We start from the raw sequence: 15,371 nt of genomic DNA, 5'->3' as shown, positions 1-15,371 counted from the left end.
TGTTCATCCAGCCCCAGCCACCTTAGCCCATCCCAGTCCTGTGCCAAGCATGGGTCTGGAGAACCCAGACCTAGACCTGCCCTTCAGAGCTAAGAGAGGTCCTCTCACACTTCTGAGCTTTTGCCCACCCACCTCCTGATCCCTGGAATTCCCTTGACTTGAAAAAAAAAGCCACCATGGGCCACGCTTGTAATCCCAGCACTTTAGGAGGCCAAGGCGGGTGGATCACTTGAGATCAGGAGTTTGAGACCAGCCTGGCCAACATGTTCTCTATGAAAAATACAAAAATTGGCCTGGCGCGGTGGCTCAAGCCTGTGATCCCAGCACTTTGGGAGGCCAAAATGGGCAGATCACGAGGTCAGGAGATCGAGACCATCCTGGCTAACACGGTGAAACCCCGTCTCTACTAAAAAATACAAAAAACTAGCTGGGCGAGGTGGCGGGCGCCTGTAGTCCCAGCTACTCGGGAGGCTGAGGCAGGAGAATGGCGTAAACCCGGGAGGCGGAGTTTGCAGTGAGCTGAGATCGTGCCACTGCACTCCAGCCTGGGCAACAGAGCGAGATTCCGTCTCAAAAAAACAAAAAAACAAAAAAACAAAAATTAGCTGGGCGTGATAGCATGTGCCTGTAGTCCCAGCTCCTCGGGAGGCTGAGGCATGAGAATTGTTTGAACCTGGGAGACGGAGGTTGCAGTGACCAGAGATCACGCCACTGCAATCCAGCCTGGGCAACAGAGCAAGACTCCGCTTCAAAAAAAAAAAAAAAAAAAAAAAAATCCACCTGGACAGCAAGGCCAGGAGCTTCCCCTTCACAGGGCGAGTACCAACACACTCTGCAGCAGCCTCCCAGGGAGTCACTGGGAGCTGGGTTTCCTGCCAACCTCTCAGCAGGCTCTAGCCCACCCTCCCTTGACCCAGGGGTTCTGATTTAGAACTGACAGACCTGGGCCGGCACAGCCTGGACATTTAGTAAACGTGGAACGACTGAGCTGCTGCTGTGCCTCACTCTCTCAATCAATTCTCAAAGCTATAATTATTATTAATTCTTATTCCTTGGGAGTGATGGTCATGCAATAGGAAACTCCCAAGAGTTTCAGGGAGGTGCTGCCTGGCACCTTTCCTACATTATGTCACTTCATCCTCACCACTGCCTGGGATGCCGCACTGCCACCTTAACTTCACAGGCGGGGAAACTGAGGCCATGGCAGGTTAAGGGACATGACCGTAGTCCCACAGTGAGGAGATGGTGGATGCAGAAGCCCCAATCTGCCTGGCTGTTGGTGCTGGGTTCTTTCTTCCTCAAGTCTCTGCTCCATCAAATACACTGGGGAAGCTAAAGGCATTCAGCTGTAGCAGCGGAAGTTCAGAATATGGGACAGGTGGGCAAGCAGAGCTTTGGAGTGGGGTGGGAGCTTTTCTGGGGCTGCTCTCACTTCCAGCCCCCCGTCCCAGTGGGCAGCCAGCTAGCCTGGAGGGGCCTGGGGAGACGGACAGACAGTTGGGGTCCTTCCTGGCTCCTCTGCAGGTTACAGATGTTTCTAGGAGCTCCCTCCAGAGCAGGGCCCAGGAAGTGCTGGGCCCAGGCTGGGCCAACCCCAATTGGCTGGGGCTAGCATCTCTCACTGAGCCCCTTCTCCCCAGACCCTGAGACAAGGCTGTGATTAATCAGTAACAAAAACAGAAACAAGCAGAAAAGTGTAATTAGCTTGGGAAGGGCAGGGCAGGGCTGGGTAGGGCTATGCAATCAGCATTCCTGCTGGGACCTTTAGCTGATTGGGCCAAAGGGGGCAGGGAGGTGGTCCCAATAGGGGGATTCAGGGGAGCACCCAGAGATGGGGCCACAGCCAGGCCAGAAGGTCACCTCCTCCCATGCACATCTGTGCACCATATGCCCACACCACTCCCAGCCCCAGGGCCTGTACACCTCCCCGGGCCTGCCGGCGTACAACCTTTCCACACACAGGTGGCCACACGCTCTCGACATTTGTCCATCTGCATATGGAGTCACAGACACCTGTGCACGTGCCCAGTGGCACACACACGCCCTCATGGATAGCAGACATATGCACACGCAGGCTGCTCCCTCAAACACCTGCCCCCACCCCAGCTCTGGGGTGCCCACGTGCCCTGGGGCCTGGGGAAGCCCTGCACACACATTAGGTCTGACCTGCAGCCATGTGAACTGGCAGGCCCTCACACCAGACCCCACAGGCACCGGGCCATGTCTCTGTCCCGAACTGCCCTGGGGGCCGTGAGACACTTTGGCTTCTCTTCTGCAAGCTGAAAGGTAGGGGCTTGGGAAGGGTCCAGGACTGGGGCCCCATTGTGGGGAGCAAGGTCAGCGGCAGAGTGTCAGTCATAGGCAGGGCAGGAAGTCTACCCCAGACGTGTACCCAGCTCTTACCTGCTGTCCCTGCCCTGTGACCTTGGTCAACGTCCTTCTCAGCCTCAGTTTCCCCACCTTAGAGCCTCCTGGCACGGAAACGGTGATTCTTCTTGAGGACCCAGGTGCTTGGGGCCGGTATCACCTCTCTGGGTCTCCTGTTCTTAGTTCCCGGCTCTCTGCTCCTGGTGCGTGGATGGGGGGAGGTGAGCCAAGGGGCAGGAAGGAGGACCCCCGCAACCCAACCCCTCCCTGGTCCTAGTGGCTGCAGACTTAGGGTGAGGGGGGCCAGTGATCAGAGGGGAGCCCTAGTGGGAAAGGGGAATCGGGGCCGAAGGGGAGAGGGAGCCCCTGGCAGGTTTGGGGCGGCCGCTCAGGGGCCGGCGGCGGGAAGGGGCGGGCTGGGGGTGGGGAGCGCGGAGGGGGCGGGCGGGCGGCTGGCGGGGGAGGCGGGGAGCGCAGCCAGCGCGGCACAGAGCGAGCGAGCAAGCGAGCGGAGAAGCGCCTAGAGCCTGAGCGCCGGGCCGGTGGCGGCCGCGCCGGCGAGCGGACGAGCGGGCGGCGAGCAGCGCGGAGCGCGCGGGGCACCGAGAAGCGGGCGCGGCGGGCACCGCGGACGGCAGCCGGAGCTCTCGGAAAGGCCAGAGCGGCGCCGCCCACGCCGCCCCTGCGGGGCCCCGGCTGGGAGCCCGACAAGGGAGCGGGCGGCATGGCCTGGCGGCCCGGGGCGCGGGGGCGCTAGGCCCCCGGAGGGGCGCCCCCCGCCTCGCCGCTGCCGCCGCCGCCCTCCGCAGCCGCGCGCCCCGCCCGCTCCAGCCGCCCCCGGGGCCGCCACCGGCCCATGAGCCCCGGCCTCAAAGTTTGCGGCGGGCGGGCGGGCGCGGAGCCTCCAAGATGCCGTTCCACCCGGTGACGGCGGCGTTGATGTACCGGGGCATCTACACCGTGCCCAACCTGCTGTCGGAGCAGCGCCCGGTGGACATCCCGGAGGACGAGCTGGAGGGTGAGTGTCCGCCGGGACCCCCGCCCCGCCGGCCCTCCTACCTGTGCGCCCAGGTGAAGCGCCGGCCAGGGGCGCGGGGGCGGGGGGCGGTCCGCAGGTGCCGGCTGCCAGGTGGGCGCCCCAGCGAGCAGCTGCGCGCGGCGGCAGGACCGGTCCGCACTCCAAGGCGCCGCTGTGGGGGTCGCCCAGGCGGAGGGCGGCCCAGACCCTGCCCGCGTGGCCCCCCGCGCTGCGGAAACTTGCCGGGCCCCGCAGCGGGGTCACGGGGCCGCGCAGTCCGCGGTGACGGTGCGGCAACGCGGCAGACTGGGGCTGGGGTCCGCGCTGAGCCCCCAGCGGCGGCCCGGCCGGAGCACCCGCATCCTGATCCCCTCCGCTGCGCCCGCCCGCGGCTCTCTGCTCGCATTGACATTCCGCTCGTGTCGCTTTAAAAATTCAATCTGCTCGGGCAGCAGAAGAAGGGGAGAGGGCGACTGCCCTGCTCTTGCCCGCTGCCGGGCCGCCCCCATCCCCACCTGCGGCCGTAGCCGCTTCCCTGCAGCCCTTCGGGGACCCCTAGTCCGGCGCGCAGGGAAGGCGGCCCGGGAGGCGGTGGCGACAACAAGTGGCCGGATTGGGCGGCTCAGTCGCGATAGCCAAGCCTGGAAGGGAAAGCTAGAGAGGCCAGGACCCAAACCTGCCCCCACCCCGTTCTCCTTGCCTCTCAGACACGCAGAAGGATGGCCGGCCGCTGGCTGGGCGAGGTCAGAGTAGAGGGCAGGGGCAGGGGTCCGGGACAGTGTGTCCTGAGGAGCAGTGAGACCCCGGGGGCCTGCCCAGCTCCTTCCCTGCTGGGCTGGGGGAGGTGCTCAGGTTTCCCCTCCCCCCAGACCTCCTGGAGCCCCCATATGGAGTGGAGTGGGGGATCTGGGCTGATGGGGGTCATGGCCTCCTGGGATCTGCTTGTCTGCTGTTGCCAAGGGGCTGAGCTCACCCAGAGGATGGGCCTCTTGGGGTACCTTGGATCCAGGGGTCTCTGAGATCTGGAGGCTCATTAGGGCCTGGGAGGGTGCTGCGGAGACCAGCACAGTCAGGGAGGATGGTGGAAGCCCAGGAGAAGCCATGGAGGGAGGTCCGTCTTCAACCCAGGCCCAGGTGAGGGCAGATCTTAGAGGAGTCAGACTGGGTCGGGGATGATCCAGAGAGAGAAGGCAGCCTCTGCCACGCTCACTGCACCACAGGCATGAGCCACAGGCTCCTCACCAGCTGCCCCTGCAAACCCTCAGATGCCGGGAGAGCTGTGGAGACAGGGTCTGGGGTCTGATGCGGACAGGACAGATGGATGATTGGGGCCCCCTGACATGACCTCACCATTCATCCCTAAGACCCAGGGCCAGAGCCTCCTTCAGAGCCTGGGAAAAGGAGGGGTACGATGGGGGGCGAAAGATCAGGAGATGGAGCATAGGCCTTCTCTTCCCCACCTTTGTCCCCTCCAGCCCCGGGCCACCTCAAATCTCCTGCCGGTTTTTCCCTCCAGAGGTCCTCGTCCATCCATTCCTCCTGGCCATCCAGGCAGGAGTCACCATGTCTCCCAGACCCCAGGCAGCTTCCACTTCACTCCCTCCCCTTGCTCCCAGCACCCCCACCAGGACCCTGGCACCCTGACTCCAGGCTTTGCTGGGTCCCTCCTCTCCTGATCTCCAGTCCTGGAGTGCACTCCCTGAGGAAGGGGAGAGGCTGAGAGGCTGGCTGCAGGGGCGAGGGGCTGCAGGGTGGGCAGCGCAAGGGCAAGGCCGTAGGCTCCCCAACCAACGACATGGTGTGCTGGCAGGAGCCCAGCAGCGTTAGTCACCAGCCACAACAAGTGCCCTCCCTGCTTCACTCCTGTCCCCTTCTCCTGGGCCCTGGGGAGCTGAGGGGCCCTGACTCAGGGGGCATCTGAAGGGCAGGGCCCTCCCTGGGATGGGCAGGTGGGGTCGTGGAGTAGACAGATGCCTGGGTGGTCCCAGCTCATCTCTGGGCCAGTGGGCAGCTACAGATGAAGGCAAGAAGTTTTCCATGACCAGCCCCGTTCTTGGCTGCAGGTGCCCTAAAAGCCCTCTGCCGGCCCCAGGTCCCTTTCAGCAGTCCTTGAATGCCAGGGCTGGCCGTTCCTGGCACGGATCCCCCTCTGCCCTCTGCAGGGCCTCATGAGTGCTCCTGCCCCAGGGCAGTCTGGGCGAGACCCAGGCCCTTTGCTGGGAGGACGCCATCAGCGGAGGAGCCACACGTGCCAGGAAGAGGGAGCTGGGCAGCCCGGGATGAAACGCTGCAGACAGTACGTGCCTGCCGCAGAAATCCAGGGGGCGGTCAGTCTGAGCGGAAAGGAGGACCAGCCAGGGAGGTGGGAAGCACAGAGTTAAGATGAGGGCTTCCCAGCCAGGCGGCGCTGGGTTTGAGTCTCTGCACCTTCAGCTCATGGAGTGACCTTGGGCAATCGCTCACCTCTCTGAGCCCTGGTTTCCCCACCTATAAAAGGGGGGCTGGTGACGGAGCATGCAGTGAAAGTACCTAGCCCAGGGGCTCAGCGACCCAGATGCAACATGAGGGGAGGCCCTGCAGGGGTAAGAGGCTGCAGCGTGCAGGGCCCAGGCCCATGAGGGTGTGCAGGAGGCTAGGCCAGAAGAGCAGGCTGGCAGGGAGGTCTGGGTGGAAAAGGCCCTGAAGGTCTGGAAAAGGTGCCTGGGGACCTGTGGCCCTGGGGAGGCATGGAGGGCAGTTGGCAGGGTAGGAACGTGGTTGTGCAGAGCTGGCCTGAGGCCCACCCAGGCCCTATGAGGGAGAGGCACGGGCTCTCCTAGATCACCTCTGTGTGCCCCCCATGGCTGGGACACACACCTTTTCCAACATGCACACACAGTGGAGTCCTCCGGGAACACTGAGGCTGGTCTCAGCATCATCAGCGGACTGAGTACCTGAGGGTGGGAATGGGGTGGCTGCAAGTCCTAGCCCTTTCTGGCCGAAGAGAGGAGGAAGGAGTCAGACCTCCAGGCAGACAGTCCCCAGGGCAGGGCTCTGGGGCTGACACTTGGCCTGCCCAGTCAGTGAGTGGAGCCTTCATTGAGAGTGGCCGAATGGGGGCCTTTAGGGCAGGGGAGGCTGGGGAGTCCCCTTTCCTACCTCTCTGCCCTGCAAGCCCAGCAGCCGCCTCTGCACAGCCAAAAGCTCAGGGAGGCCAGAGTGGTGGGGCATGGGGCCAGTGCCGCGGAGAGTAGCAGCCGCTGCGGAGGATGGACACTACCCTCTTCAGTGACCTCCAACCAGTGCCCGTCCTCTGGACTCCGGCTCCCTGATGGAGTGTGGATGTCCCTTGGAGTCTGCTGGGGACTTGGGCTGTGATGAAGCTCCACAGGTTGGGAAGGAGATTGGGGGGTGTCAGGCTGGAGGTGGCAGGTAGGGGACAGGTCAGCCTGGAAAGCTGGTCGCCCTGCCAGCCTATTCCCGGACCAGCATCCTCATGCCAAGATGGAGCCCGGCAGGCTTCCCTTGGCCCCACGGGACGGGAAGGGAGCAAGGCTTTTGGGGAAATGCACCCAGCTGTGGGGTGCTGATGGCACAATGGTGGCAGGAAATTGCAACACCCGCCCCACTCAGGGAGCCCCCAGCAGAGTCTGTGCTTCGGTGATAGTGCCAGAGTTGCTCCCCATTTCACAGATGAGACACCCGAGGCTTAGAGAGGGATGTGACTTGCCCAGGCCACTGGGCAGCTAAGCAGGAGAGCCAGAATCCAAGCCCACGCCTCTGGTCCTGGCAACCGCCAACAGGAAGGGCGGCCTGGCGTCCCAAGCTCACTCAGTCCTCCCTCTTCTTCTGGCTCTGCTATCTGGGACGTTCTGATTTATAGCATCCATCTCTGAGCCAGGACCAGCCAGACACATGCTTGATTTTCTTGCTTAATCATCCCGGCAGCCCCATTGTACAGGTGAGCAAATACCTGCCCAAGGTCACCCCGCCAGGATGTAGGAGGGCTGGGACTTGACCCTCTGTCTCTGCCGCTTCAGGCTGCCTCCCTGTCCGGGAAGGTGGTACCTGAACCTGGCCTTTGTGGGTGGGTGGGAGTCGGTTGGGGCTGGGGCTGGGCTGGGGCAGGGTTCCCAGCACAGGCAGAGGCACCGAGGTGAGACTTTGTGGTGTGTTGGATGCGCCAAGGAGGGGTGTTGAAGGGATTCATGCGTGGGGAGGTGGCAGTGTGTGGATTTACCCAGTGGCCTGGGAAGGTTAGCCTTGCCTGAGAAACAGCTGCTGGGCCCGCAGAGCCGCCTCTGAGCTCATCGCCTGCCCGTGCATCCCAGTATTCACCTGCCCTTCCCTCGCTCTCCTCGGCCGAGTACATTTTCTCAGGGTCTCCAGCAAAGCAACCCAGGGGCTCCAGCAAAGCAGCCCTGGGCTCTGGGAGCTCCCGAAGTGTAGGAGGGATGGCCTGGAGCTCAGCTCACAGCAGGCAGGGGAGGGGCAGCTTCCACTGCAGCCCCTACTGTGAGTCCAGGACTTTGCCATCCCACCCAGACATCTCCCAAGCTGGACCCCGCAGAGGAGGAAACGGAGGAGGAGGAGGACGCAGAGAACAGCAGTGCCAGACCCTGGTCCTCCTTCCCCACACCAGCATCTGGCCCCCACCCGTCTTCAGCTTGATGCCCTTCTTCCACGGGTGGTCCGCAGGCAGGTGGGGATGGCGACCTTTGGGTCTGGAGAAGGGATCGAGCAGCCTCCTCAGCCTCCCCATCTGCTTCTTGGCTGCTTGGGGAGTGGAAATAAACGCGTCCCCTAACCAGGACTGTTGGTGGGCTCTGAGTAGCGGCCCACAGCGAGCAGCATGTGAACTTCCGCTCAGAAGAGCCGGAGAACTCTGCGTGCTCCAGATGGGTGGGCTCCCCACATCATTCATTCATTCATTTCATCATTCATTCAGCAAATGTTTATGCTTGAAGAGGCAGGCCCCGTTCCAGGACAGGGACACAGCCATGAGCAAGACCAGCCCCTGCCTGCTGTCATGGCCCTCGTAGTGCACAATCCAGCGTGGCCCATGCAAGGATGGGACAAGAGCAGGGCCTGTGGGGTCCCAGAGGAGGGCCAGAGCTGGCCAGTGGGGGACAGGGAGGGCACGAGGGAGATGGTGCCGTTCAAGCTGAGAACTGGGGTTGTGTCAGGGTTTGCCACAGTGAGAAGAGCACTTCAGGCAAAATGGGCCGCGTGTTCAAAGGACTGGAGATGGAGCAGTCCTGGTGCCCACAGGACCGAGAGGGCCCCTAGCCTGGATGGAGTTCAGGACACCTGGGATGGGCAGAACATGCGGCCGGGCCAGGAGGCCAACAGCAGTGGCCGGAAACCTAAGCGTGTGTGTGCAGATGCCTCCAGCTCCACCTGGAGGCTCTAGGGACTGGAGTCCCCTCAGCAGCCCCCGTGGCTGTCAGGCCTCAGCTCGCACATCTCCCGTGACGGGGAGCACACCACCTCTTCGGTGACCCAGGAAAACTCGAGGTGGGAATTGACCTGGAGTTCCCAGAGTCCAGGGTTTGCAGAACCCTGTGGCCCTGGCACAGACCTCCCCGCCCAGCTGCTTCCCTGGCCCCGGGGCCACTGGTCAGGAGACAAGATTCCCAGGTCCTGGCAGGGGTGAGTGAAGGGCAAGTCCAGAGTCAGAAAGTCTGGGGGCCCAGGCAACCCTGGTGCACACACATGAGCCTGTCTGACCCTCAGGGCTTGGGTATGGACACCAGTGAGATGAGCCTGATAAGGGTGGGGCCTCCGTCCAAGCCACCTTGTCGTGTGGCCTGGGACATGTGGCCATCCTCTCTGGGCCATGGCCCCTAGTCTGTGGTGAGACCAACAGGCTGGGCTAGGCTCCCCTGTCCCCCCAAGACTAGGGAATGACTCCAAAGTGCAAGGTCCTGTGAGCAGTTTCAGGGTTCATGGACTCTGAAGGCAAGGCCTGGGCCAGCCCAAGCAGCAGCAGCTCCGAGCCCACGCTGACTCTGGGCCGGCCACCTGGCCTCTCTCAGCCTGTTTCTGGTCTGCAGCATGGGCACCTCGCCTATGTCTCTACTTTTAAACACACAGATACACACCCTCTCTCGCATGAGAAGCTTGATTCTGCCTGCTGAAAGCTAAAAGCCCACCCAGGGGAACAGCTTAAGCAAAGGCCAGGTGGCTGGCAAGCAAACAAGGGGATCCCCAGGGAGCCGGAGAGAGCGCTTTGAGCCCCACCCCCCGACCCCCAAAGGCAGATGCCCTTTAGGGCCCTGCTGGGGCTGTGATGATTAAGGGACAGCAACCCTTAAAAACAGAGAAACAGAAGAGACAGAAGTACAGCTAAGGTGACAGGTGAGGAGCCCCTCAACTGTGTGCCAGGGAGTCCCCACCATCATTCTGCCCGTTTCACTGTGGGTAAGACTGAGTCCGGCCCAAGGTCACAGGTTGGGTTCCTGTTCCCCGGGCTCCCAGCACAGTGCATTGCTCACTACCTGAGTCACCGAGGTTGCCAGGCCTCAGTCTTCTACTCCGTACAGTGTGGAGGGCGACCCCCACCCAGTCTGATCTGGCCTGGACCTGGGGGGCCTCCATCCCCCTCTGTCTTCCCTGAACCAAACAGGTCTGTGCCGCCTGCCCATCAGCCCATTAGTCTGGAGCATGCCGCCTCACGTGGCTGCCATTAGCGAGTGTTGGCCGGTGTTAAGGATCTGAGCCTGGGGGAGGAGGCGCAGCGGGATGGGGATGGCGGGGGAGGGGGGATGGAAGGAGTGGAGGCGGGCGGGGAAGCTGTCAGCGGGGCCGGGGAGATCCAGCGTCCTCCCCTGCACGTGGTCACCACCACATGGGGTCGTTGTGAGCACACCAGCAGAGGCCGTGAGAGCCTGGCACAATCGGATTCCGAGAAGTCACTGCTGGGGGACCCTTAGCCCTGCTTTGCTGCCCTGCTCAGCCTGCTCAGAAGTCCCAGAATACTGCACCCTTGTGTACCCTCGGGCCATGCTCTCACCAGATCTGCAGGCTCTGGGTTGGGCTCTCAAAGCCATGCTCAGACTGCGGGGTCGGTGATCCTGGGGGTCTGGAAAGGGGGTCTGTTGGGGACCGGGGTGAAGTCCCAGCCTGCTCCATTCTCTCCTCAGAGATCCGAGAGGCCTTCAAGGTGTTTGACCGTGATGGCAATGGCTTCATCTCCAAGCAGGAGCTGGGCACAGCCATGCGCTCACTGGGTTACATGCCCAACGAGGTGGAGCTGGAGGTCATCATCCAGCGGCTGGACATGGATGGTGAGCACCCCCCCACCTCGGTTTCCCCACCTGGCACCTGGGCCCTGGAGGTGGGGCAGGGGCTGGGGCTGGGGCCTGAGCTGCTGAGACTGCATCCAAATTGGGTCTCTCGCTCCCCTGACTCCCACCCTCAAAGTCCGTGGCAGGTTGCAGCCCAGTCTGGCCCCATTTCTCAGCCTGGAGAATTGAGGCCAGAGAGGTAGTGACAATCCCAGCCACATGCAGGGCTCAGAGACGGCTCCTCTCACTCTGTGTTGACAAGTTTTAAAGTACAGAGCAGTAAAAGGGTGCAATAAATACTCCAGTTCCCACCACCTGAGATAAAATCGCTACATGAGTTGTGTTTGCCACCTGGCATTTTATTAAGGAGAAGTTCCTAAGACGGAATGGTGATGCCAAGACCCCTCTTTATCGTGCCTGGGCCCTTCTCCTATTCTCCATCCAGAGGCCAGGTGACAGCCTGGGCAGGTTGCCCCACTCTGAGCTTCAGTTCCTGTCTATATGGTAGAGGACGGCCCACCCCAGGATGGCTGCAGGGTGCTGGGAGCAATGGAGGGTTCTGGGTGAAATAGGAGGGTCACGGCCCACCTGCTGTCTACCTCCACCTCCCCTTGTAAGGCCTCATCACACTGGGTGGCTTCAGCATCAGCCCAGAGCCTGGCACTTGGTAGATGCCCCTGACACTGACTCAAGGCTCAGAGAAGGTGGGTACCTGCCTAAGGTCACCCAGTAGGCCCAAGGTATATCAAGACTCCATCCCAGGTCCTCTGGGCCCGACCCACTGATTGATTGGCCCTGTGCCTCCTGCAGGTGACGGTCAAGTGGACTTTGAGGAGTTTGTGACCCTCCTGGGACCCAAACTCTCCACGTCAGGGATCCCAGAGAAGTTCCATGGCACCGACTTTGACACTGTCTTCTGGAAGGTATGCCCTGGCTAGTTGGGACCCAGGGCTGTGCACACTGTGGAGTGCTGTTCTGCGGCCAGTGAATGGCTGGGCCTGCACTGTAAAGGGGGGATGACCACTTCAGGCTTGTGTCCACTGGACATTTCACCTCTCAGAGGGCCATAGGCTCCCTGGGAAGGCTGGTGTTGGTCAAGGACTCTCTGGGGGAATGGAGCTAGTGTTTTCCAGCCCCCTAGAATCTGGAGGCCTGTCACTGGGCCTGTGTGGCCACGGGGTGCTGGGTGGGGGCTGTGGTGGCTGTCAGAGCACCGTGTTTTCCCCCTCTGCAAGTGCGACATGCAGAAGCTGACGGTGGACGAGCTGAAGCGGCTGCTCTATGACACCTTCTGCGAGCACCTGTCCATGAAGGACATAGAAAACATCATCATGACGGAAGAGGAGAGCCACCTGGGCACAGCCGAGGAGTGCCCCGTGGACGTGGAGAGTGAGTGACTGGCCCTGGAACCCCACGGGTGGGCTCGATGGCTTGACTAGGGGGATGCACGGTGGGGGGGGTGTCTGCAGAGGGGGACTGGGGGCCGCCTTGCCTGTCCCAAGCCTCTGTCCCATTGGGGCACCCCATGGGATGAGCCCATGTACCGAAGGGCAAGCAGCTCCTAATTCCATTGCTTCCATGTCCCCTTCTGTCTCCCTGGTGCTCCCGGCGGGCGGCCACAGCCTGCTCCAACCAGCAGATCCGCCAGACGTGTGTACGCAAGAGTCTCATCTGCGCCTTCGCCATCGCCTTCATCATCAGTGTCATGCTCATTGCGGCCAACCAGGTGCTGCGCAGTGGCATGAAGTAGACGCCACCTGGATGCCCCATCCACCGCATGCGGTGCCCGCGGCCCGCCCCACACCACCGCCACCTGCAGACCCCTCCCTTGGCCGGCTCCCTGGGCCGCCATCTGCGTGTACTTCAGGGCCTGGCTATCTGGCGAGCCCTCCCCACCCACCCGCAGGCCTCACCTGGAGCTGTGGTCTGGCTGTGGAGGGCCGGGTGGTGGCTGTGTCCTGTCCCCACCCTGTCCCCCCCCGGCCGGTAAGGAGCACTCACTCTTCCTACCATCCAGGGGCTCCTGGGAAATTAAGGAGGGATTTGCACAAGAACCCCCAGGACCCAGTCGCTGCTGTGGTCCCTTGGGCAGGAGGAGGCACCCTGTGCCTGGAGACAGCAGCCTATCTGGGGCCACACAGCCAACCCAGCCCTGGTCCCTGAGGCTTGCCCAGGGCACTGGGCGGGGGGACAGGGGACAGAAAGCCTTCTCCTTGGGGAGGGTGGGAAGCCAGGGTGTCCTGGGCCCTGCTGCCTGGCATGGCCTGAGAAGGGCCTGGTCTTCTCCTGGGTCCCTTCCTCTGACCCTTGTTGGACCCCAACCCAGACCCCCTTTTTCCATGTATCTGCTGGGCCAGCCCATTTCATAGGTGAGGAACCCGAGGCTCAGGGGCTTGAGACTTGGCCTCAGTTCTTCCTTCCACAGGGATTTTCAGGAAAGGCAGCAGCTGAGGTGGCCCTGCAGCCCCCACCTTCTGGGCCTCCCACCAGGGGCCCGGCCACCAAGGCCACATCGTCCACCACCCCAGCCTAGAGCCTAGAACTGTAGTCCAGCTGAGGAAGGAGGCAGAGCTGGGGCCTGAAGGCTCTGAGCAGCCTCCGGCCAGGGGGCTCCTCCAGGGCTGAACCTGAGGAGGGCCCCTGTACTACCTCCTGGGCCAAGAAACTGGCATAGCCCCACACAGTCAGTGCCAAGAGGCTGCGCCAGGCCACTCTCTCAGCCCAGGGCCTGCCCTCCTGTGTCCTCTCACTTCTCTACGCCCTCAAGGCTGGAGACCCTGCTCCCATGCCCCAGCTGTGCCATCCAAAACACTTGGGCAGCAGCTCAGCATGGGCAGACATGGGGGCTGTGGATTCTTTCAGGGCGGAGATGGCAGATGGAGCCCTTGGGCTCCTTGGGCCTAGAGCCACTTCTTACTGGGCCACGGGGACAGCCACCCTGGCACACCCTCTGCCTGGCTGTGCTGAACCTCTGCTGGTCCCAAGGGAGGAGGGAGTGAGCTGGGTCACCTGGGGAAAATCTCATCTCATTCCCGCCCTGCCCGACCTCTGCCAGGGGCTAGAGAACAGAGCTGAGAGCACCCAGCGTGGGGAAACACAGCCAGACCGCTGTGGCGACAGACTTTCTTTATAAACATCTGGAAGTTTTCTGCCCCATCTTGATGAGGAGGAGGAGGCAGGTGGAGGAGAGTGGGCAGGAGCTGCCCGGTGCAGACCCAGGGCTACCCTTGCCGCGGCTGTGTCCTGAGCCTCCGTGAGGCCAGCAGATGGTCTCAGAGCCTACATGGGGCGTCACAGGAACAGGGCTTGGCTTCCTGCTTGTGACTGATGAGAAAAGTGACCACGTGGGGGTCAGTCGGGGGCAAGGGGCTCAGCCCCACTGGACTCTGGGCTGCAGGGGCCACCCCCCAGGTGGGGGTGCCCGCAGGGATGGGGGCAGCTCTTGGACTGGTGGCCAGCCCACGGGGTACTGGAAGACGGTGGTTCTGATGGGTTCAGCCCTAGAGAGAGAGAGAGAAGGGGGGAGAATTAGAGTGGGGTACAGCCCAGGCTTATGCCACTCTCGGCCCACCTGCCTCACCACCCTGGCTGTGGGGAGGGTCAGCTGCCTGCACGACTTTTCTGGAAGGCAGAGTCTCGAAAATAGGCAGACCCTCTGAGCCAGCGACCTCACCTCCAGGAACTGAGCCCAAGGAAACAGCGGGGTTGCGGGCAGACACTGAGCTACGAGAACAGCCATGAGACAATGGGAATAACCTTCGTGTCCACCTGTGGGGGACTGATTCAATACATATGCACGTCCACAGCAGAGAATGCCATGCGGCCTGTGTCAGAATTCAGGCAGACCTATATGCACTGATGAGGAAAGACATACTGTGTGATAGGGAGAAAAAGCAGCTTATAAAATAATGTATATAGCATGATACTATTTTTGTTTAAAAATATATAAAATATATAAATGCATAAAAAAATCCTGGAAGACACAGCAAAATGTTAACAGTGGTTCTATCTGAGTGGTGCCATTATGGGTGACTTTTTTACTCCTTTATACTTCTCAAAAGTTTTACAAGCACGCAAGCCTTTGAAATCAGAAAAAAATATTGTCTAAATGTTTTTAAAAAGCCTCATTTCTCATGCTACTCACTGTCCTTCTCCTCAACGTCCACCCCGAGCCACCTCCCCTGGAACTCAGGGTCCATGTAAGCACTTGCCCTAGGAGAAGCATCCTCCATGCCCAGCCTGGGGCACCCTGCCAAGGCCCAGTGAGGGTCGCCCCCATTCTTCCTCCTGTCCCACACAGATTCTTCTGGCCTTGGGCCCCACCCAGGCTGCATCTCCAGGGCCACAGGGCCCTTCTCAGGTTTCAAAGTACTTTGAACCTTTGAGCACTCTGAACTCCCAACACCCCAGCTGCCTATCAACAACCTTTCTGGAAGGCAGAGCCTCGAAAACATGCAGACCCTCTGAGCCAGCAACCTCACCTCTGGGAACTGAGCCCAAGGGAACAGCGAGGTTGTGGGCAGCCACTGAGTTACAGCAATAGCCGTGAGACAATGGGAATAGCCTTCATGTCCAGCTGTGGGGGACTCAGTACATGGGCACGTCCACAGCAGAGTGCCATGCAGCTGCCGCCAAAATTCAGGCAGGAACTCATCTGTCTTCCGCATAGGACTGGAGTTCTCAGAGGATGTATACCAGGGGATAGGGGTAGGGTGTAT

General features: G+C 61.5%; 2 protein-coding genes across 7 annotated transcripts in view; one reads left to right on the top strand and one right to left on the bottom strand.

The window, feature by feature from the left end:
- The first annotated feature begins 2,941 nt into the window (after positions 1–2,941).
- Positions 2,942–14,644, top strand: CABP7 (calcium binding protein 7). The gene is made up of 5 exons (XM_025399116.1): positions 2,942–3,385; positions 10,510–10,653; positions 11,464–11,576; positions 11,889–12,042; positions 12,276–14,644. The coding sequence occupies exons 1-5, from the start codon at positions 3,277–3,279 to the stop codon at positions 12,401–12,403; spliced, it is 648 nt and encodes a 215-aa protein (XP_025254901.1). The 5' UTR covers positions 2,942–3,276; the 3' UTR covers positions 12,404–14,644.
- Positions 13,763–15,371, bottom strand: part of ZMAT5 (zinc finger matrin-type 5) — a 31,125-nt gene continuing 29,516 nt past the window's right edge. For 5 of the 6 annotated variants that reach the window (XM_025399118.1, XM_025399121.1, XM_025399119.1 and 2 more), the window contains one exon: positions 13,763–14,153. In XM_025399118.1, the coding sequence (XP_025254903.1) occupies positions 14,024–14,153 (130 nt within the window). In that variant the 3' untranslated portion in view covers positions 13,763–14,023. Of the gene's footprint in view, positions 14,154–14,326; positions 14,478–15,371 lie in introns of all 6 variants that reach the window. The other variant, XM_025399117.1, reaches the window with a different exon arrangement.

This window comes from Theropithecus gelada, chromosome 10, assembly GCF_003255815.1.
Source record: "Theropithecus gelada isolate Dixy chromosome 10, Tgel_1.0, whole genome shotgun sequence".
NCBI lineage: Eukaryota > Metazoa > Chordata > Mammalia > Primates > Cercopithecidae > Theropithecus > Theropithecus gelada.
This window is presented reverse-complemented; position numbering and strand designations above follow the sequence as displayed.